Source organism: Lichenostomus cassidix, chromosome 7 (genome assembly GCF_008360975.1).
Source record: "Lichenostomus cassidix isolate B80296 chromosome 7, HeHo_3.0, whole genome shotgun sequence".
NCBI classification, from domain to species: Eukaryota; Metazoa; Chordata; class Aves; order Passeriformes; family Meliphagidae; genus Lichenostomus; species Lichenostomus cassidix.
This window is the reverse complement of record NC_139488.1, coordinates 16,710,199-16,732,987: the sequence shown is the minus strand read 5'-3', so window position 1 is coordinate 16,732,987 and position 22,789 is coordinate 16,710,199. Positions and strand designations below refer to the sequence as shown.

General features: G+C 42.0%; 1 protein-coding gene across 8 annotated transcripts in view; it reads right to left on the bottom strand.

Moving 5' to 3' along the window:
- The window catches only part of WIPF1 (WAS/WASL interacting protein family member 1), a 55,094-nt gene that overhangs the window by 12,952 nt on the left and 19,353 nt on the right, over positions 1-22,789 (bottom strand). For 4 of the 8 annotated variants that reach the window (XM_085066407.1, XM_085066408.1, XM_085066411.1 and 1 more), the window contains 3 exons: positions 21,457-21,568; positions 3,067-3,155; positions 1,906-2,035 (listed from right to left, as the gene is read on the bottom strand). In XM_085066407.1, coding sequence (XP_084922533.1) covers positions 1,906-2,035; positions 3,067-3,117 — 181 coding nt within the window. In that variant the 5' untranslated portion in view covers positions 3,118-3,155; positions 21,457-21,568. Of the gene's footprint in view, positions 1-1,905; positions 2,036-3,066; positions 3,156-3,576; positions 3,777-4,638; positions 4,837-21,456; positions 21,569-22,789 lie in introns of those variants that run through there. The other 4 variants (XM_085066412.1, XM_085066413.1, XM_085066414.1 and 1 more) reach the window with 3 other exon arrangements.

Below are 22,789 nucleotides of genomic sequence, written 5' to 3'. Positions count from 1 at the left end.
AGTCTTTTTTAGCCTCTTAGTTGCTTCTTCCTGTTTCTTCATGCTTTTGCTCTCTTATCCGTCCCCTCCACTTCTCCATAAGCAGACATAGGGCAATCTCACGGGAAAAAGGGAAGGAAGGAGGAAGGCAGAGGGTCCTTCCTCTTGAAGGTATTTCTGGTGGTCACTGCTGGGAATGCACAGAACTCTCTCATTATTGATGATATTGCAACATATCTACTTATTTAAACAAAGCCTAGTAGGGAAAGAGATGCCATTTCTGTAGGTTCAGAAGTGCAGTGACAGGATCATTAGCTGTAAATGCTTCCAATAGAGGCAGGAATTATTTCATCAGCCCTCCCCCTTTCTCTCCCATTTCTCTCTAATGTCAATATCTCTGCTGTGACAACTGAGTTGCCAAAAATAAAATGAAAGTGTTTCCACAACTACAATACAGAGAAGAACCCTATTCAGAGTATCACTGTAAAATGAGCAGGTGCACAGGCTGGGATAGCTGTGGAGATCAGCTCTCAGATAATGGGCTACACGGGTGAAGATCAATTGCTTAGTTTCTTGGAATCTTGATTTACACAATTTTGGATGGGTATGAATTTCACTGACTTCAAAATAATTAAAACCTGTGGATGAACACCACTTCTAAAAATCCCTCCAAGAGAAAAGGAAGAATGTATCCATGGGGGAATGTTTGACATTATCCTTCTCCTTCTTAAGCATGTCAGCTCAGTTCAGCTCTGACTCAGATAGGGTGTGAACCTCTGGCGAAATGCTGCTACTAGGGTTTAGTCTTTCATCATGATTTGTTAATTTATGTAAACAGGATAATTGGCTACATCATTTTTACCTTACTGTTTACCCCCTCCTTTAATCCTCTCCAGCTCATTACAATAGCTAGAACATGTAACTTAGCATTCAGAGATAATATATCTTTAAAAACTGTAGCAGGCTGATTGCAAGACTGTACCTAATATTTTTTTAATTATTTATATTCGAACACACTCCACTGGGCATTTCCGTCTTTCGTCATCATGTTCCTATCACAGTCCAGCCTTTAATTGCACAGCCAAACCTAGACTGAAGTGCATCACATTTGCTAATCAGTGTGTAGAAGTGTCATTTCTCCTTTGGTAATGAGAGCTGTTCCTCTGTCAGGACAGGCCTGTGTTCCTCACTGTTCTCCTGTTTCTGTTCTGTCTTCCCAATACTTTTGCTCCATGAGCTTCCCCAGCCTCCTCTCAGCACATCCCAAGATGTGCTGTGAGACACAGCAGCAGCATAGCTGAACAGAGACCTTATTTCCACTCAGGTAAGTAGAGTCACTGCCTTGTGCAGTACTGCTGGGCAGGCTGAGCATCAAGGCTCAGCCAAAAAGATAACACTCCTGAGTCACTCCAGGAGAGGCAAAACTGCATGCAGCAGTGATACACAGGTAGAGCTGTGGCTTCTGGCTCTGCTTTTGTTCTAAGTGGCACTGGAGCCAGTGGTGTCATGCCAGGCATGCATTTATTCTTATACTGTTTATGCAAAAGTACAGTCTGAAATTCTACTTCATTCTCTGTCCTCTCCTCTGTCCTTATGAGGGTTTTGTTTGCCTGATCTGCTGCAGGTCCTCAGCAGAACTCCTGGTAGGGCTTGCATAGTTTTCTGATATAAGTAAACAAGAAAATAAACCACCTTATGAGAATTAGCAAACAAATTAGCATTCAAATTTCATAAGCAGTACTTGATGTCTCAGCTGACTGTTCATGATGAACAGAATTTATTTTTATGCATGCCAATTTTTGGCACTTTCTTTTATCTACTTCTCTCATGGCAATTCATCTGATGATATATAAAATCATTTTCTGCTTTCAGATATGTGGAACCATTCATGTCTACAGAAATTCCAACATGTAGAATCATACTTACTGTCTAGAATTGGAGCACTTCTGTCATTAGTAACAGTCTTCTTGAGCTTTTTTCCTTTGGTAATATCAGATAATAGAGCATTTCGCCCTGCTTGTTCTGACCTGCTTAGGGATGGCTTTTCGGTATTTGCCTGCAAAACAAAAATTAAAAATGAGGAGGCAAAATAAACGTCAGCTTCTAGATACACAGTTCTGCTCAAATATGGTAGTTATTTGAGATTCCAGCATTGGAATGGGTAGGTAGCATGCCATGTCTGGTTTTGTGAAAGATATTAAAGGTAGCTGGCCTTGTTACTTACTCAAAGTCCCCAACACTACTGCTATTCTAACCCACATTATTCACTGGAAACAGAACACTTCTATGTGAATTCACCTTATTTGAACTCATGATTTAGAGTCTCTGATTTTTTAAAGCCAAGGCACATCTGTGGCAAATTGCCATTTTGGAGACTGAACAAGAACAGACTACATACATAACTTGCCCATACGAAAGGTGGACATTCTTGAAAGTTGTAGTGAAATACAAATTCTAGATAAATCAGAGCAAAGATGGACCTTGGTCTATTATTTTAGCTTTGATTGAAATACTTCAAAATGGCAATTGCCAGTTCAACAATATAGACTTGTTCATATAGACCAAATAAGACCTTTGGACATATGAGGTTTGTCCCAATGGTGCTCTCTTTTCACTTCATGTTTTGGTGACACAGTTTTTCAAGAAAAACTAATTAGCTAAGAGCTATCCTTACCAAATTTAAACAATAGGATTGATTTTTTTCCAGCTCAAGTCACGTAAGTACTGGAGTAGAACAAGGGAGAAGGTGGGAGTACATCTGGAGATAGGCAAGGGGATAGCAAGACTTCAACTCCCCTGACTTAGACAAGCTGTTTTCTCTCCACCAAATCAGCCACCAGTGTGGGAGGAATAAAAGGATGAAGAGTTAGAGTGGACAGTGACATCCACATGACCACTGGAAGGGAGTGGACGTGATGGTCCTTCTCGCAGGATCAATGGTAAACCATAAACAAAATGATGCACAGCTTTCCCCAGATATCATGAATACCCTCATCCACACCTCAGTATCTCTGGACATGCTATTCAGTGTGACAAGCAGCAGCAGAGAACAGTGCATATGGTACATTTACCTCCTGTAAAACTTACCAAGGCCAGCGTTGGGGGTGGAGGGGGAGCTGGAGGAGGGGGCACAGGCATGGTGGAAGGCTGAGCTCTGTCTGCTCTCACTAAAAAACCTGCACAGCAAAACACAAACACACAAGGTCTGGAGATGAATACATCTTAATTGATTCATTTCTACTCAGCTAAAAAACATCCTGGCAGCTAACAGGTTTGTCTTCTACCTTTTCAAACTTTATATTTAATTGTATGGACACCAGCTGCATCTTTAAACAGGGGCTCCCTACATGATCCCCACTGCCATACAAACTCATAGGTATACACATCCAGTTTTGATCACTTGCACAATCCATGCATTGCTATGGCAGCGCACAAAATGCAGTAACCAAATTGAACTCTGTTAAATCCAACAATCTTGTTCCCATGGAAGTGCTTCAGGATAATCCCATGGTTATACCATCAACTCTTACTTCAAGAAGGCATCATACTTCTTGTATAATCATACACATAAGATTATACTCAGAAAGAGATGCTGACCTGTTAAATCCCTGCAGTAGCTAACAGATTCCCACACCTACAATGTTATGGGTAGGGTGGAACAGCAGAGCTCCGGGATGAACTCATGCTTCTTCCTCTCTCCCTGCTTGCTCTGAAGATCCCAAGCTCCATCATCATGACTGAATGCACCTTCCTCCTCCTCAGAAGCAGCACACACAGTCATGTTCTGGGTATTCTCGCTGAGGAGGAAGAGTAAGTAGGCAGCCTGGCCTCTCAGCTGCAGGCTGCTGCAGACAGAAAAGCCTGGCTGCTAAAGCTCAGCCTTCCACAAGCTTCCCAGCCAGAGACCAGGCTCCCTCTTTTCCCCACCCCAAGCTGAACTTTCAGCCTCAGGCAATCCTAGGAGGGTCACGCCTGAGATACAGATCTTTATTGCAACAAAATTACAGAACAACAAAAAAAAAGTCCAAGTATTAAGGGCTTTTTGTGGCGTTTTGGCACACAACATGCTGGAAGTGTGCCTATCAGGGGCTTTGGGGCATTTTTAATGGTGTCATGCATTTCAGCACGTGCTATACTCTTTTCTCTGAGCTTTCACGTGTACTGGCCATTCACCTGAGCCACCTTTAGTAACAATGATTTGCCACCACTTATATAATGTTTGCACAAGACAGGTAAACACAGTCGGAGCAGGAATAAGAGTAATTCTCCAGACAACCCCAGGCTGATGGCTGAGGTCCCCAGGGCAGTTATTTACAAGAATACACAGCTCTTACTTCTTAAAGTGACTTAATTGTTTTTGATGAAACCAAGGGGAAGTGTAATAGCACAGTATCTGTAAAATCAACATCATGCTAGGTACAGTACCCATTACAGTTAAAACGAACATTAGGAAAATGTGCTGAATGAAACAAAATGGCATTTGCAGTGAGTCACCACCCACGAAGTCTGTAATGGCTCTGACATGATCCATGATATGTGTCAGAAAAAACTGGTTAGAAGTACAGATTTATCTCATCAGATGCTCAAGCTTCAAAAGAATTAGAATAAAGCTACAACCCCCACCTTCCCCCCCCCAAAAAAAAAAAATTGCTGAGTTACCTTCCTCAGAAGAAATATTTTCTGAAATAAGACTCTAATGGATTTTGTGTGAAATCTTTAGGGGGGAAGGAGTCAGACACATCACCCATAGCTCTGGCTGACTATCTAGAAAAGTCATAGGGATCAAAGTGGCCTGAGGCACTAGTGCTGTCTCTAGCATCTGCATGTTTTCTTCTCCCATACTGCAGGAACTGTTTCCAGTTACTGCGAAAGAGTGCGCAGAGCAGAGGGGAAGCTGGCGTATGGACAGACTGACTGACAAAGAGGAAACTGTGAAGCCAAGCCTACGCAGAGCTGTGCAAATGCACGCGCTCACCAAGCCCTGCAAACAGACCAGCCCGCTCTCATCAGCCCTCTGCTGCTTTACTGAGCATCTTCAGCTCCTCCAGAGAAACAACAGCTTCATATTCAGAGGATCTGCTCCAATTTATAGTCCCATCTTCCAAATTCCTAGTTTTCAGTTGTTACATAAAACTCTGCACAAAGCCCTATCCTTTCCCAATCAACATATTCTAAACGCAATATTTGAAATCTGAAGCCTATTAAAAGCATCAGGACTAATGCTGCTTTGTTCTTCAGCTTCCTGTTTAAAAAAATAGTCAACAGGAAAATTATTTCTTAGTGTAGACCACAACCATCCTGTTTCTTAACACAGTCTTTCCACAGCTGCAGCTGTCTCTAGCTTAACTGTGCCATGAGGGTATTTCACCAAGCTTTTAACTGCTTCAGCTAATTAAAAAGAGAAATTCTGCTCTTTGCACTGCTTTGCTAAGAGTCCAGATAATATACCATGAGTCTTCTTGGCACTCCATGTGCCACAGGAAAATTTCTGGAGAAGGCAGAATACAGTTTGGTTCGGTATCAGACTTTTAAATGAATCCCTTAAGGCAGCTAAGACCTGAAAGCAGCAAGGGAGCCAGGTGGTCTGTGAAGTGCTTCCTGTAAAATACCATAACTTGTCAACCTCCCTGTCAGTTAGAGATTGCTTCCTGATTGGGCTGCTCTGTTCTACCTTTTCCCCCTTTTAACTGCGTTGTTTTAAATCAGCTTCTTAAGGAATTGGTGGGGATAAAGAGGAAGCAGGCTGATGCTTGAAGCCTGAGTTCTCTGAGGGGAAGCCACTACCCACAGACACAACCAGCTTCTCTAAAACCCTCCCTGCACACATTAATTGCAAGGAGGCAGTGGGGAGAAAGGCACTAGATGTTCCCTCCTTCCCTATCCCATCTTACACGTACCTGGAGTCAAACTCTGCACACTAGGTAGTATTTCTGGTACCGAAGGGCTCTCTCAACAGAATTGCCATGGAAATTAGGTACACACAGGTGAGTTTAGCAGTTTGCTGCTGTTGAACAAGCCCTGTAGCCCTCAGAGATAGGCTGGCAAATATCATTTTGGAACTACAGGACAAGCTTCTGTAAAAAACCAAACTCTGGCAAAACTGGCCTGAAATTTAACACAAGCATCCTGCAGGGTTGTTTACTCATGATGTTCTGGAGCACACACTTCCTTTAGGAGCCATCGGAGAAGAGATCACATGGTGTGCCTGAGAGACGTGTGAGCCCACACAAAAAAGTATAATGCATACACTTAAAGAGCCAGTAAAACACCCTGGATTGTTAAATTTGAGTTTAAAATCAAAGTTGTAATACTGCTTTACTCTTACTTTTGTCACTCTGGCTCTGCTTCTGCTGAGGAAAAAAATAGTTTTTAGAAACTCAAGCTGAAAGTTTGCAGAAAGAAACAGCACCTCTGTCTTTAAAGCTCTGACTCACCCTTGCTGTTTGGTTGTTACATTTAGTACAATCTATTTCTCTGTCTGACTTACTGTAAGCAAAAATAAAACAGGTGCTCTCTGGATTTTAAAAATTGATCACAATAAGCCTATATGAAGAATAATAACGTTCTGAAGAGATGCAGTGACCTGGTGACTTGCCCCACAGCACAGGGCAGTGCTGGGGGTGGCCCTTGCAAAGAGCAGCACTGCTTGGGCTGCAGAACCAAAGCAGCTGAGTCAGCACAATGCTGCACTCAAACTCTGCAGCTGCTTTGTTCGTCACTAATTCATAGTATCACTTTCTCACAGAGCAGAGAGATGTCCTAAGATGTTCAGCATAACTCTGCAACTAGAGGAACGCTTTGGTTACTGTCCTATACTTAAGCAGTGGACTCAGATGATTATTTGCTCTTGGACAGTGGGAAAGAGCTGAATTTAAGAAATGGACATTATACTAAATTGCTAATGGCTGACACTATAAAATACCTGAAATAGTAACCCATCCACCCAGTAATAAATGTTACCCATCAAATCTCTTAACAACCAAGTTTCTTATAATGCTTGGTGCTGCAGTATTGAAATGAAACTGGTTCCAAAAGACCAAAGCTGAAGGTGTATTGGTACTTGGAATCCCAGAACACGTGTCCTAGTGTATTTTCTAGGCAGCAGTGTAAATTCTCACAGCTTTTAAGAAGCTATATAGAAATGTTATGTCTAGGTGAGCATCGGCAGTGTGGCAGAAAGGATTCCAGTAGCCAACCCACATACGTACACCGTAGCGTCAGCCACTGAGCCTCAAACACAGAGGTCTGTATTGTCAGCAAGAGAGAAGGATTCCCACAGCTGGCAGCAGCAGCTGCTCTCCCACTGCGTGGTGGGTGCCAGCAGTGCCAGCAGGCACCCACCATTGCAATCCTCACTCTCCCTGCCCCACCTCGGCCACAACCCCAGGGCTGGGCAGCCCCCCTGCAGCCTTCCCCAGAGGGGAGCGCACAGAGCCCGCGTCTGCTGCCTCTGGAGAAAGCCACCCTCGCCGCTCGTAAATAAGATGCTCCAAAACTGCTTAAGTAAAGAATACCTGCATAAGAAAGCTCTAATTTCTGCAAACTACCAGGCACACGCAGCCTGGTAGTCACCATCAGGAATGATATTAAAATGTTATGCTATGCAATGCATCATGATAAAGACTGCTTTCATTTACAAACCAAAACAAAGGCAAGAGGAAGTATGCACCACATTCTGCAAAGAGCCCCTTGCTCTGCAGAGTTATCCATAAAGAGCAACAAGCAAAAATGGCACTACACTGAATCTTTTGAAAAACAAATTCTGGGCCCTTCAGATTTAATTTGGTATTTCAGAAATCATTTCAGGAGCATTACAAATGCTAAAAAGAAATGCAGCCTTTATTGTGGGATGGACAGTGTGAACAACCGGGCTGCAAGTGCATGGCTTGTATCTGGTCAGACTTTTTGAGTTGCTTGAAGGTCCTCCCTCTGAAACATATTGAGTCAGAGGCAGACAGACAGCTCACTGTGGTTAATCATTTCCTGCATGATTAATTTCCAAGCAAAAAGAGGAAGGAACAAACAACTGTAGAAATAAAACAGAATTGATAGATTTAAGGGGAAAAAACCCTGAAGTTGCCAATTAAAATGCTGATTGCTCCCCTATGCAAAAGGGCCCAGCTTCCAAACCAGTGTTGATTTGGTTCTTTCAAAATGCATTACTTTCTCCTAAAGAAAGAAAGGAATTTTTTGTTGGGTTTTAAAAAAAATTCTGAATTTGAGGAAACAGGGCTACATTATCAAGTACTTTAGTAAGGTAGCTCTCAAAACAAAAAGGACAACTAACTGTAAACACATTACAAAGTAGTTGGAAAATCACTTACAAACAGTTTTATATAAACCACAATATTTTTTGTGAATCATTTTTTTAACAGAGTACTGAGCTATGAAACTTTTTTGCCAAAAATAGTTATGATGATGTCATGAAATTTGAACCCCCCTGCTCCCACTTTCCTTGGCAGACCTGAGTCATTAGTAAGCCTACATGTCCCACCTCCCACCACCACATCCTCCAAGGCCAGAGGGGCTGCCTGCACCAAGAGTCAGTCTGGAGTCTGGCACAGTGTGCATGAGAACTTTAGAGGATGCTGAAGGTACTCCTCCCATGCAACATCATGGCAGTAAAGTCCCCCTGAAAAAATAAGGAATTTTTCTTCTTCTCTGTTTATTAAAGTTTCTGAATATATAGAAACCTATAAATAAATATATAGATATATGAGTTTAATTCCCTAAAGAGTTCAGCAAGGGTACCCAACCAAATTCAGTTGACCATGAAGCTACCGGAAGATACTAAAGAAGAATTCCCTTATAAGGTGAAGAAAGAATATTTAGGAGATTCTCTGGCCTCAATCACTTGCACATGGACGAGTAAAAAGCCTGTCTGGCACTCAAGTAACCTGATACAAGTTTTAATTGAGACACTGGGGGCTGTTGTATAACAACCCTATACTCAGAATCAGAGCCTGGATTTTCATTCTCCTAACTGGGATAAAACTTCTGAAGCTGAGGAGCTCCAAGTGAACAAAGTGACACCTAAAATGTCACTGTCAGTATTTTTGGGTCCTTTAGCATCAGTGACTGGTCTTTTAAGAATAGTTTTTGGCTGAAAAGACTATCCTTTTGGTGCAGGGATCACAAGACTTTGTGGCCTGAGAAAGGACCTCACAAGCGTGTGAGAATGCAAATTGTCCTATCCCATCTGGGGGAAGCTGTGGTAGCAAAAGGAGGCACTAACTTTTTACCCTTAAAACCACTTGCAGAGATCTGGACAGCCGAAAGAGAGACCAGCAGAGAAGTTACCCTGGATGTCTGAGACCCAGGGAAATTCTGTGCTGCTGTCAGAGAGAGGAAGCCTACTTTACTGGGGACTTTTGGCATTTCAAGGAACTTCTCCACAGTACACAAAATGAGTGGTTTGAGTATGACTTTCCACCACACTGAAAAATGCCACCCCTTACACAAAATGCCAGGGCAGAGGAGGTGTACCAGTCAGCGTTGAAGAGCCCTTGCTTCTCTGACCCAGAGCCAGAGTTTCCCTTCTTTTTCCACCAACTGCCATTGGAGGGGTGATGGATGCTAAGCTTTATTCACAAGCACATGTGAAAGTGGATGAGGTCTGAGTGGCCCTGAAATAGGATTTGGTGCAAGCTGAATAACACACAGGAGGATCTCCCAAAGGGAAGTGCACCATTATGAATTTGCAGTGATCTATGTGGGGGATGCAACACCACCCTGCTGCAGGAAGGGACCAAAAAGGGGAGAAGTGGAAGGCAAGAGCCTGGAGGTCTCTGACAGAAGTGCATGGGGTAGTTCTTGGGAAAGAAACAGATGTCAAGCCAGTATCATACTGAGCATTTTTTCTGCCCTACTCAGGCTGCAGAGAGAGGATATATCTTTTGTTTTGGACACACCCTTTGCAATAAATTGCAGAGTTCGTTTAGCTCAGTTACACCATTGTAAGAGGTGTGTGAAATGTGCAGGTGAGAACCAGTAAAGATAAAAAACAAGAGCAAACAAAGGACACGACTAGTTAGGAAAAAAAGTGAGGATGCTGTGAGGTACTTATACATCTCTGTGCATGTTATCCCAGGTACCTGTGCTCTGTCAACCCTACAGCATCACCATTTTCCTCCACACTCCTCATGCCCACCTCCTTCATCCCAGAGTATCCAGCCAAGCACTGTAATCCTCCAGTCAGCATGGTCTGCAGCTCACACTGAGCAATTCCCCTTAAACACTTTGGATCTACTTCCTACCACCATAGGAATACAGTAACAGAGCAGGTTACTGTGGGTGTCAGTGACAAGTGAGTCAACCGACCCTTGGGCCAGCACATGATTATGGGATGCCAAGAGCAGTAACAGCCAGATGCACCTATGGTCCAGAGCAAGTTGCATCCAGCAAACCTCATCTGTCAAACACAATCAAGAGTTATATGAAGGAAACCCAGCAGTGCTGCATCCATGGAAAATAACAGCTAAGAAATAGGCTGCTATGGTGTCAGAATGTTGTTTTAATCCAAGTATTTTGAAAACATTTTTCTTTTCAGCGAAATATTTTTCAAGATACGCAGAGGATCATAGGCAATGGCTAGCTTTGGAGGACTGCCCCTAGTAACCAATGTAGTCCCTGTTTGGAAGAAACAGCAAAGCTTTTGGGCAGTTTAAGTGCTTGGATATTAACTTGAGAAAAGCTGATAATGGAAGAGCAAATACACTATAGCAGAAAATATCTGATTGAAAACAGAAATTGCTTCCATCTAATCCGTACTCCTATAATTTCTTTCAGCCGGTGCGTTCACAGCAGTTGTACAAAAATATTCCTGTCTGCTCAGACAACAAGGGTCAGGTCACATCCCCCACCACAGTGACCTGGTCCTGGGGAACAGGACCTCAGCCCTGCAAAGCATACCTGGAGCAAAGCCCCTGCACCGGGCACCACAGGAGGAAGTCTGCACAGCGTTTTCAAACAGGCACGCGTGTCATTCCTTAATAGGAGGCCATAGACAAATCAGCAGAAAATCTAGTTACTGGGCTTTATCCCAGTCCTCAGGACAGTAGGACACATGTTTAGACACTGCAACCTCTTACAGCTCTGTGCCCACTGGTGCCTCCGTGCCAAAAAAAGAAGATCCCTTCCCCTAACCACTCTGCAAAAAGCCCTACAGCAAAAGGCTTCACCCTCTCTCCCTGGCAGAAGTGATGGTTAAGGATGAGCTGTTTGTGTACAAGCTCTTCAGCTATCCAGAGTAGAGCTGCCTGCAACACTCCACCTACCACCTGCAACAGCCTTTAGTCAAGCCAAGGGTTAGAGACAACACATGAGGCTGCATTATCCAGGCACACTGCCCCAGCAAAGCTGATGAGGATTCAACCAGGCTGGGGGCAACCTCAGCACCAGACCTAAAGAAAGGGACACTGGACTCCCAGTGCTCTGGAGAGGCCACAGGGACAACCTCTCCATGTAGGGACAATATACTTGTGGCAATAAAGAACCTGATGCCTCTCGCCAGCTTATTCCCTTGTCTGTTCCCCCTTGTGAACATTTTGTGTTCACAAAATACTGTTTCTAACACACAGCCCAAGATCTCCTCTGCAATGGGGTTGCTTTTTCCAGTGTCTCATCAATGTAATAGGGATCACTCAGTACCATGTGGCTGCTCAGCACAGCACAGTTTTTTCTCCAAAACATGAGCTGTCTTAAGCTCAAGGAGCTGTTGGTAGGGTGAACAGGCTAGTTCAGAAATTAAGGATTTCTGAGTATTGCCTCCAGCTTATTCAGTCCTAAATCAGAACAAAAATAATTGCCCTTGAGAACTGGACATTTTCCACCATTGTATCCTCACAACGTGGCACTGCTCATCTCTGACCCAACAGGGTCACTCAGGGCCTGGCAGTGGCAGGCAGCCCACAGAGAGGGGCAGGAAGGGATGTTTCCCACAACCCACACCCAGTGACCCAGAGGTGGAAAGGCATGGTCTGGTCCTTGGAATCCCCAGCTTGTTACCATCGAAAAACAACTTTTTGCTCACATGACAACATCCACCTTTTGCCTTTCCACCTATTGCTCCACTTTTATTTTTAGGTTGTTACAGCTCTGACCACTTGTTTGCTTTGTGTAACATGACAGCAATTCTGCTATTTGAATCAAATTGACCAAAATCTGGAGAATTTGTTTCCCTTCTATCCACTTTTTTGTGGCATAACAGGCTAAAAGTACCAGAAATTAGTCTGAATGGGTTGGATTTTTTGACATTTGAGCTGTTGCAACTTTCAGTATGCACAGAAAAAAGCAAAAAAGCAATCAAATATGGAGAGCAAGCCCTGGGATTTTGCTGGTGGAGTTCTGCTGCCCACAGCTGCTGGCTGGTGTGCTGAAGTCCCCTCCAGAGCAATAGTTATAAGGAGAAGGGCTTCTCTCTGCAAGTCCTGATGCTGGGACGAAAAGAGCCTGTTTGGAGCCACAGGTTACATCGTGGGAGCTATGGGGCACCCCACAACACATCCTCTCCATGCCCAAGGCACTAAATGAATAATGCAGTGATCTGCATAACACCATTGCTGATGGCGCCTTCATCCATCTTTCTCTTATCAACAGGATGACATGAACCTGCAGTTGAAAACATTTTACAATAATGGATATTTACAGAAAAGAGTCAAGGATCTCCCACACTGTCAGATTGTTTTATTTCTCAGTAGAAGTAGGTTTAGAATTCAATTGGCTTCAGCATTCCAACAGGCTTTTTTAACATAAAGCATTTTCTTAATCATAATCAACTAAGTCTTACTGAACATGCAGTGAACTGTTGCTGGTCTACCAAAGGCAGCATCTATAAAATGATATTAAAATAGCAACTGCCTCTAAAGGGGAAATCTGAGGCATATAAGGGCCAGACATGTGGAATGAATTTAAAGCACCGTTTTCCAATCCCTCTTATAAATATTGCAATATTCCTATAAGAACGTTGAAAAACTACAGTGCACAGAGATCAGTTCAGATTTCACATCAAAAGCCCAAAGAAAAAGCTAAGTGGCCTGGGCAGTCAGCAGGGAAAGAGCAACTGCACAAGCAAGAGTGCATTAGAGTATTTACAGCCCAGGTGTTGACGTAAATTAGAGTAACTTGAATACCTGTTATTAGAGGAGCAATCAAAGACTGATCTGCCTGGAGTGTGGGAAAAACAAAACAAAAGCCAGCCCCAGATCTGCATAATGTAAGGGAGCCTGTTCCACCAGAGACAGTGCAGAAAACCACCACCTCAGAGCCAGGTTACCATCAATAAAAGCCTCAGTTCAGCACCGTAAGATCCATAAATCAGTTTTGTGAGACACAGGCAACCGGCTCTAGTAAAGATTTTAATTAAAAAAAAAAAAAAAATCTAATTTTCCATTCTGAAAGTTAATTTTGAATGATCTGAGGCTGCAAAGTGCCGAGAAACTTCCACTAGACTGGAGATGGAGAGCCTGATTTTACCCTCATTAGAGTTCAGGGAAAAGCTCAGGTCAGTTTTCAGAGGAGACTGGATGAGACTCGTTGTACCTTCTGCTTTTGCCGAAACATTTGAACTTTTTGAGATTAGACTGAGAGATTAAGAAGACTGTATCCCATGAAGTCCCTTGATATTCTCTCCTATGCAGGGATTTACACTGTAGCTTGAGGTTAGTTATTAAACTTGACCATTTGTGAGTCACCAAATCATATTAGCACATAAGTAACGAATTTGAAAAGTGTCACAGTCAGCAAGCAGGGTTGGCATTCACTCCTACAACACCATCCTTTGGATGAGGAAGGCTGGTGGAGCAAAGGCTGCACAGAGATGCCATGACTTGTGCTCAGCACTGCTAGCACCTTGCTCCATGAACATGGGGAGAGCAACCAGCATGACATGCTGTCATCTGTCTCAAAGGACCATAACCTATTGAAAAACTCCCCAAAACTTACCCTCTGTGCCCTGCTCACAGACCACAAACTGAACAGAAACCCACATCATATCTTACAAACTGACTAGGTATTAAATGAGGACTCATTCTGCATATGACTTGCATCCCCTGTGTTCACAACCTTCCCCTGTGTTCTCTGACCTCCACTCCAAAACGCTGTAAAACAGCATTTGATCTGCCATTTAAATGCTTATTTCAGTACCATAGCCAGGAAAAGTTAAGTTCTTTGTAGACTCAGCTGGGCTGCTACAAAACAGTTACTTTTTTACAATTCACACTCCCTAAGGAATTACTAGAAGTTTCCAAATAAAGCCATTGAAAACTTTCATTTTACTGAATTATAAATGAATATATACAGAATATATCATTACTTTGCATATTTTCAGTATTTACCAAGATAGGTATTTTATCTTAGATCCTCCTCTGAAAACAGCTACAAAATGAAACTCTCTCTTACAAATTTTACATGATAGCTTACTGTATTTAAAAATTAGTATTGCTTTCAACCCCCCAAAATGCTGATATACATGAAGCTGGGCAATGTATGCTGGGCATCTGCACATGCAGAAGTTGGACAACAAAGCACCCATTTGCACAAACATCCAAAGAAATTCTCAGTATCCATTCTTCCTTGCTTGGCAAAGGGCCTCTGCCCTCTGAGGTTTGGCCTGCTCTGTAGCTCATACTGTGTCTCGGAAAGCTTTCAGATAGGCTGCTATGGTTTCAGTAATTATTTTTAAAGGTTCTTCGCAATATAAAAACAAATCTGTGGAAGAGACTTTAAAATCAAGATGGAAACAATAAAGAGGAGGGGGAAGGGTGACAAAAACTAATCTGAAGCAAAGAGAGGGTTTTCTTGAGCAAACAACCCCTTCCCAAATTCTGTGACGTCAATCGCCCCTTCTTCATGTTGGAGCCAACCCTAACTCACCCCAAACTAGCCAGATGCTGTGACCAAAAGTTCATCATCTGTTCTAAATGGTCTACAAAACTATAGAAACTGCATCCAAAGCCATAAAAAAACCAAACCAAAACCTAAGACAAGGATAAGAGATTAAAATTAATCCTAAATATTTTACCATACCTCTTTAGGTTTGAAATGGATTTATTTAAAAACAACAACAAAAAGCAATAACATTACCAAAACCACATTATTGCATGTGTGAAATGACATGATCACCTAATATCCTGGCAGTATTGGCAAATGATGTCTTATTCTAATCCATATTAAAAACACAGCCAAAATGTTATGTTCCTGCAGCACCAAACTCTCAGCCTGGTTGGAATCCAGCGGTAAGCATCTCCTGCAACTTCAGAGATACAGATAGAGGAAGCAATACATTACTGCTATTAAAAATAAGACAACTCAAAAACTATCTTTAGATGGGTTGTACAAAACTAACAGACCAGATAACCATTAAGGAACCATTAAGTAAAGTAGACTAAAGGTTATCATTATCTCTACATTGTTTGGTTCTTTGTATCATATATAAAATTCTACTAAATGTGACCGTCATTTTCTCTATTTAAAAAAACATAGATTTTATACTCATATTAATTGTGTAGGAACTACAGCAAGAAGAGCCTAATTTTAAAAGTATATTTTTAAAATAAAATCTTAAAAAAAAAAGTATCAGCTGTCCTTAGTTGATAGGAACAGCTCTGGTTTCATTCCAGACCTAAGAAGTCTTCTACTAGAAGAAGATATGACCCAAAACTAGTAACAAGAATCTGCATGATAAATGATGAGGGCTGTCAGTTGAAGCTCTAGGGCTAAAGCAGACTACCAGCAGGCACAATAAAAATTTGTCTTTTCCTCTTGAGTACTGAACCACTGAACCCATCATATGTCTTAGTCTGAGCTGACCAGCACTTCCCTGCCTCCAACACCAGTTCCTGGACAAAAAGAACTGCTACTCAATGGAAGTATGTATAGAAATCCTGCAAAGGATCTCCTCCTTGAGAAGAGCAGCTCCAAAGCAAGTTAGTGGCTTGGTAATTGCCCTGCAGGTCAGCTCCAAGCCAGGGGCTTGTGGAACCTGTGGACTGGTGTTCAGAGAGATCCCCAGGCAAGGAGGAGTCTGACGCCCTGGTGGCTGCTCACTCAGACTCCCATCTACAGCTGAAGCAGTGGAAGGACAAACCTGAAGTTTTTCCTCCTCTCTTTGGATTTAGCTTGTCTCTTAGCAAAGCAGTCAAAAGCTAACCCACAGCACACTGAACACATCTCCATGGGTAACAGGAGAGACCTTAGCCTTCAGCATCATGAGTTTGCATGTGTGCAACCACCAGCAATACTCATGTGCTGTTCCTATCGCCAGCAATTTCCATTTGGTCCAATGTGGAAAACATCCTGAGTAATACAAGGCTGAATTTTTCTGTTAAGTATTTCCAACACTGCCTTTTGGCAAGAAAAAAATGTCAAAAGTCACTTGGAAGAGAAAGGTACAGCAAAGAGATGTTTCAATTATTTCATAAATAACCTGCCAAAATGCAAAGAACAAAATCCAGGCAATACTAATATACTTCATATTTATACCATTATAAGCCAAGCTGAGATCAAAGTATTGACCAATCACAATTACACTTTGTTTCATTTACTAGAACAGAGCTACAATAAAAATTTTACTCAAAATAGCTCTGTAATGCCATTTTTACATTAATCCTCTCATTTACTTTTGCAGCAGGACTTGGTATTTATGCAATATAGACATTTATGAAATATAGGTGAGATAACATTGAATCAGAGGTTTCAGATTATACACCTGGGCCTTTAGCTGAAGATTCAAGCACTGGTATTGGGACCACAAAATTTGCACATACGCATCCAGATACACAGCACACATCTGCAGCAGGTGATGCCAATTTAAACACCTACAGTAAGGGCACACAGTTAAGTTGTGTGTGGCTAATCTAAGGTTTCATTTTCCACTTGGAAGCCCTATAAGTAAAGACAGCTTCTGAAGATTTCATTTATGAAACAGGCTTCTCTACTTATTTTGGCAATTATCTAATAGATGGCAAGGTACCAGTTCTGTTTTTCATCAGCCTGTGGCTCTTTCAAAGTCAAAGTAATTCTAATGTTACATGACAGACAATGTAGGAATTTAAATTTCCTGATTTACCTGGAAAGCCACTAAAATTTGTGCGTGTTTAATAATGTGGGGTTTGGGTTAAAAAAAGAGAGAGAGAGAAGGAAACTATTTTAATGCCTTGTCAAAGTTTGAGACTTAAAGAGATTTCTAACTTAATCAGGAATTAAAAACCAAATCATTTTGTTGTTAGAAGTGCAAATTTTAGCAAATCCTATATTTGGCTTCAAGTATACTAAATTTCTTTTAGAAGTTCATTTTAGAATTTTTCATTTATGAAATCTAAATTTTGTGCCAAATTTGCCTTTGATCTCAGGGGAGAAAAAAAGGTTTTGATAAACTGATGGTTTTAATTAGAAAGTATTTTCAATAAAAATCTCCTGAAAAACTGTAACTGCCACCAATAACTTTGGTATCCAAACCAAATTTTCCAACTTAGGCACCTAAATCCAATTGCTAGATGCTTATGTTTTCCTAGCTTCCTTAACAGATTGACATGGCACTGCTGATGTAGCACAGGGCTCTCTGACTGGTCCTGACTGCCCTGATTATCTTCTGGTCCCGCAAGGGACATGGGCAAATTGGTGCAGCCCCAGCTGAGGCTGGGAGGACACAGATGCAGACAAGCAAGGGGGCACACAGTCCTGTAAAGGACTCTAGTTTAAAGCATGGCACAAATCAAACAAAAAGCAACCAAGGACAACAAATTGAAAACGCCCTTCTGCTTTCCTTCGCATCTCCGATTACAGAAGCTTTTGCTCCAATTTATTTCTCTTTGGAAACAACTTTTTACAGCTGCACATGGCAAGTACTTCTTTGCTAGTGAGCAAAGAAGAGAAGCTGGAAAGAATGATTATTAATGGATTCTGCCAAAAAAATAGGCAGGGCAAAGTGTTTCACAGCTCAGGACACAAACTAGTCAATCTTCTCCTACACAAAGAGGAGGCACGTCCTGCACTGGCTTCCTGAGAGGGAAAACAGCACAGCTGCATTGCCTTCTGCAGCTACCCAGGCTGGAAACACACAGCATCCCTCCACTTAATAGTTATAAAGCTGGTTCAGTCAACACATGTTAAAAGAGAGAGTTTGCCCAAGTCATGGTGAGCAAAAACCATGAGATTCCATACAGTTACCTGCATTTTATTTTAAATATTTACATCTCTAACTGTTTTGTATGACCTTCAACAATCCAACGTTTCCAAGCAGCAAGTGCAGCCAAAGGCAGTGTGCCATGGGGATGCCTGCCCTGGAGGGCATGGGTTTACCATGGGGCTCAGGCTGCTGTAGTGACATTCCACTTGAGACCACATCTAGGGACTGCATAGGTCAGACCCAGGCAGGTTTGGAGGTTATTGGCCTCCATTCAAGACAGCAGGTCTAGCTGACCTCCTGCTGGTATTCCAAATGCAGGTTTATTGCATAAAAGTAGTAATTTAGTGTAGTTCAAGCTAAAAAAAAAGTTTGTATGACATACCACTGCCACGAAAACATACCCACAAAACCAAAAGAAGCCACATACCACCACTCAGCACTTGCATTTCCCCTCAGAACATTCAGCAAGTCCTCTTACTCCACAGGACTGCTCAAATTTGTCCTTGCTAGTGCCAGTCTACCAGAAGTTCAGAGGAGAAAACAAACTGGTCCCTGCAGGCTGGAGTGCTCAGTGCAGGTGCCCTGAAACAGCAGGTATTGGAGGGTGGCAACCCATTTCCCCTTAAAATTTATTTGTAATGAAAGTGGCTGTCACAGTTGTTGAACCCTAGCTAAAGTTAGCATCACATCTGCTGAATCCTGTAAATATGGCCAAAACCCTGATCAAACTGGCTGAACGATTTCGTTAGCTTGCAGGGGCAAAACCAAACTTTGTTTTAAGTAAATTTGAAGGCTAAGTTTAGCATATGGCAGGCTAACATGTAACTACTAACATCTTTGCTTTCAAAACCAGAATTTGTAATTAGATGGAGAGTTACGAACCATTTCAAATCTGAGGCCACAAGCTTGCTGATAAAAAGATAACTCTTTCCAGACTCAGAGAGCTGTAGTATCTGGATCAAACTCACAGCAGAAAGGAAGCTTCACATCGGTTTTATCAGGTCATAAGACATTATTGCTCTCATCAAGTCCACTTTCTGTTTTAAACTGCAGCCCTGATGACTGGCAGTCCTCAAAAAATGATCACACAGGGATCATTGCTTTCTTCCACATGTGCCAAGGCCCTTGTGAGCAGGCAGGCTAACAGGAGGCTGGGTGACAGGGAGTGCCATTCCAGGCACCACCACACAGAGAAAAAGCCCTGCTTCTGCACAGAAGGGTACACAGGCACCAGGGCTGCTGTGTGAACAAAGCCTGAACTCTGCAGCCAAATGCTTCTTCAGGTGAGCCTTGATCCATCAAAACTTGCTATTAGGCAATGCTGGTCAATGCAGACCAAGCTGGTTTTGTGCAGTCAGTGTGAATTTGAAGTTTGCCATTAGAACCAGACTTTTGAGATCTGTGATACAAATAAGCCGTTTTCTGTCTTCCCACAGCTGTTCACCTGAGAAAGCAGCAGGGCTTGCCTTTTCAGGTCTCCCTCTTATGCCAGGAGCAGACCTGGTCATTACCTTGCCAGCTGCTAATAATAACTCAATACTTTCCCACAGTGCAGAGTATAATGCACTCATTTTATCTGTTTACTTCCAAGAGAAAAATCTCCTCAGGAAACTCAGAAACAGTATTTTATGTTCCCTCCCTGAAAAGTGGAGTATGGAATATACTGTACCATCCATATGGAAATGTTTATTGCCTTTAAAATAACTATTCAGCTTTCATCAATAACCAGAAGAATTCAAAGTCACTCAACAAGGAGACTGAAATACAGAACAACAGACAGTAGGGCTGGAAGAGGGCATTTACCCGTCCCCTGAGTCACTGGATTTTATCATTCCTGGAAGTATTAATCTATTTTTTCTCTAAAAATCTCCACTGATGGAAATTATATCTTGTTATCCTAACAGCTAATGAAGCTTTTCCCAGTACTTCATTTAGACCTCCATTTGCTGTGATTTCATTTACTATTTTTCATCCTATTTACAGTTGATGCATAGAAGGATTTATTCTTTTCCTCTTCATGGCTATTTAAAAACTGGCTATGTGTCTCTTTGAACTTCTCCTCTTTAGGCTAAGCAATCATATTTCCTCCAGTCTTTCCTCACAGGGGGTATTTGTGCTGTCTGTCACCATTACTGCTGTTCCTGGGACCTTCCATAATCCCATATCATATGTGAAATGGGTGAGAGTGACACAATGCACCATCTTTATCTCAGTATTGCATTGCAAATTTATAAATGTCAGTTTAAAAAACACTCATATTCCTTATCTGCATGTCTCCCTTCTTCAAACAGGCCATCCCTTCCTACCCAAACAGGAATGTTTAACTACTGACCACACAGAAGTACCATCCTTTCTGGTCCTGTGGAAAAACTCCCCAAATAATAGTCTTTGCACCAACCCTCATCCAGCAGCAATCCATCGTGCCTGATAAGAGTTGTGGATCCACAAACAAACTGAGACATTTATCTGTTCCTGGGGCTAGCTTTTCCCTCTCACAGCTCCCAAGCCTGGCACCCAGACTTCTCCAGACTGTCATTTCCAAAGTAAGTGCACTGCTGAAACTACACTAAAGCATCAACTCACATGGAGTAGCTATAGACTTTATCTAGAAGAAACCCTGAATGGTTTTGTGCTCATGTCTACAGAGAACCAAAACCATTCAGGGCTTTTTCTAGATAAAGTCTAGAAGAAGTCAAAAAACCCCCTAAAAATTAAATAAAATAATTAAACTAATTTTTTTTTTTAAAATGTAAACTCACTGTTCTTTTTTTCTTATTAACTATGAGTCTCAGTGAACCTTTTCATACTATACCTGTTCATTAGTACCCAACTGTAAACACTGCAAGCTTCACTGTGCAGTTTCTAAGTGTAATGTTATCTGCACTAAGTCAGGACAACTACAGATTCACAGTGCCTGGTCATATCATACCTTAGGTCTCCTGACCTACTTGCCAAGCTTTCAATTCCTTCACTGTTGGCCTTGTACTACTGGAATGGAAAAAACCCCAAAAAAACCCAAACAGAAAATAACCCACATGCACATATTAAAAGCTTATGGATTTGGCATAAAATTTGATGTGACCTAAGGCGCCTAAATCTGACATTAGGAAGGGTGTGCCACATCAGACCATAAACTGGTGTGCCCATAAACTGGCACTGCCATTAATCCTGCCCTGGAAAATAATAACTCCTGTATTATCACACTGCAAGCTAAGACAGGAGATGGCTCTATGGCTTCTGACTCTTACAGGCTAGGAGTGACACACCAGAGAGGTTTCCCTGTGCTGCTGCTCACACCATGGCTCCCACCCACTCCCACCCCTCTCTCAGTGCAAACCCCACAGGCTCTGTACCTGGTCACCAGCAGGAGATGCTTGCATAGAATAGGAGGTCTGGTCAATTCAGTCCAGAACACACTTTCTGAAGCTAATTAAATCGCAATAACATTTCCCAGGTTGCACAATCCTGCAAGGAAGAAAGGAAAAGAATTATTAATTGCGAACCGTTGGGGATCCCAGAGCCTGAGCACACATCTATAATATATTTCTTTGCATAAATACAAATTCTGCATGAGAAAGTGGCAGTATACTGCAAAGAGGAGCCCCCCCTCCTTCTAAAGAGGAATCAGAACAGGAAAACACTCTGGCTGGGCTCTCCATACCACTCCCTGAGGCTAAAGGACCCAGTTTGTTCTCAAACAAATTTAAGATAATTCCTCCAGCTTCAGCGTACCATACATAGTAAAAGACAATATAAATGGTGGAAGGAAACAGAAAAGCATAAAAAGCCAGGGATGTGATGGTAAGACTGAACAGAGCTATCCACTACAATGGCTGTTCCTCTTAAGAGGCATGGTTCAACAACTAGCTTTGTCATAAGGAGGTTTCTATAGCTTAGGCTAGAGAAAAATGCATGCAAAAGCTGAAAGAAATGTGTGAGGGGAAGAAATGGAGAGGGAATAGCCTGGAAGATGTGACAGATGTGCTGCAAATAATATCCCAGGTAAAGAAACTTGTCCATTTCATGTATTTAGTATCAGAATAACAAAATAAAATATTTTAAAATCCCATGACTTTAAAATAAAATGTAATAACAGTAGCCATTCAGCATTTTACAGATTTACTTTTATTTAGAAATCAGTCTCTGAACTCCAGTTCCTCACAGCCATGAAACCTCTGAATACACTATGTGGTGAAATGAAACCCACAATGGGATTCTGCTATAAACTCTCTGAAGCTGGCCTATGCAGTTCAGGTTTGCATTAGCTGGTGTTGCACACCTTAACTCCTACTTTTTCCCTTGCAGAGAGTAGAATAACCCTGTGCTATGGACCTAAGTGCACACTGGACACAAGTTCAACGGTGCAATGCAGACAAGTAGTTTTTGGGGAGTCAAACCAGCCACTGATTAAGGTGCAATTGAGTGGTTTATTCTATTTATTTGCAGAATCAAAGATTCTTTAATGATGCTTTCATCTAACTTTGAAGCTCCCTTAAATCAATAAACTTCTATATTAACACTGCTGAAGGGAAATGGACAAGCAAACAATTAAAAAAGAAATCCCACAGAATAAAGAAATTTTCTTCCATAGATGATATATGCATAAACACATGTGCACACTCTCTCACCCTTCTGAAGTGCAGCAGAAGAGTAGCCTTCTTTTCCTGAGCACAGAATTTGTCCCCA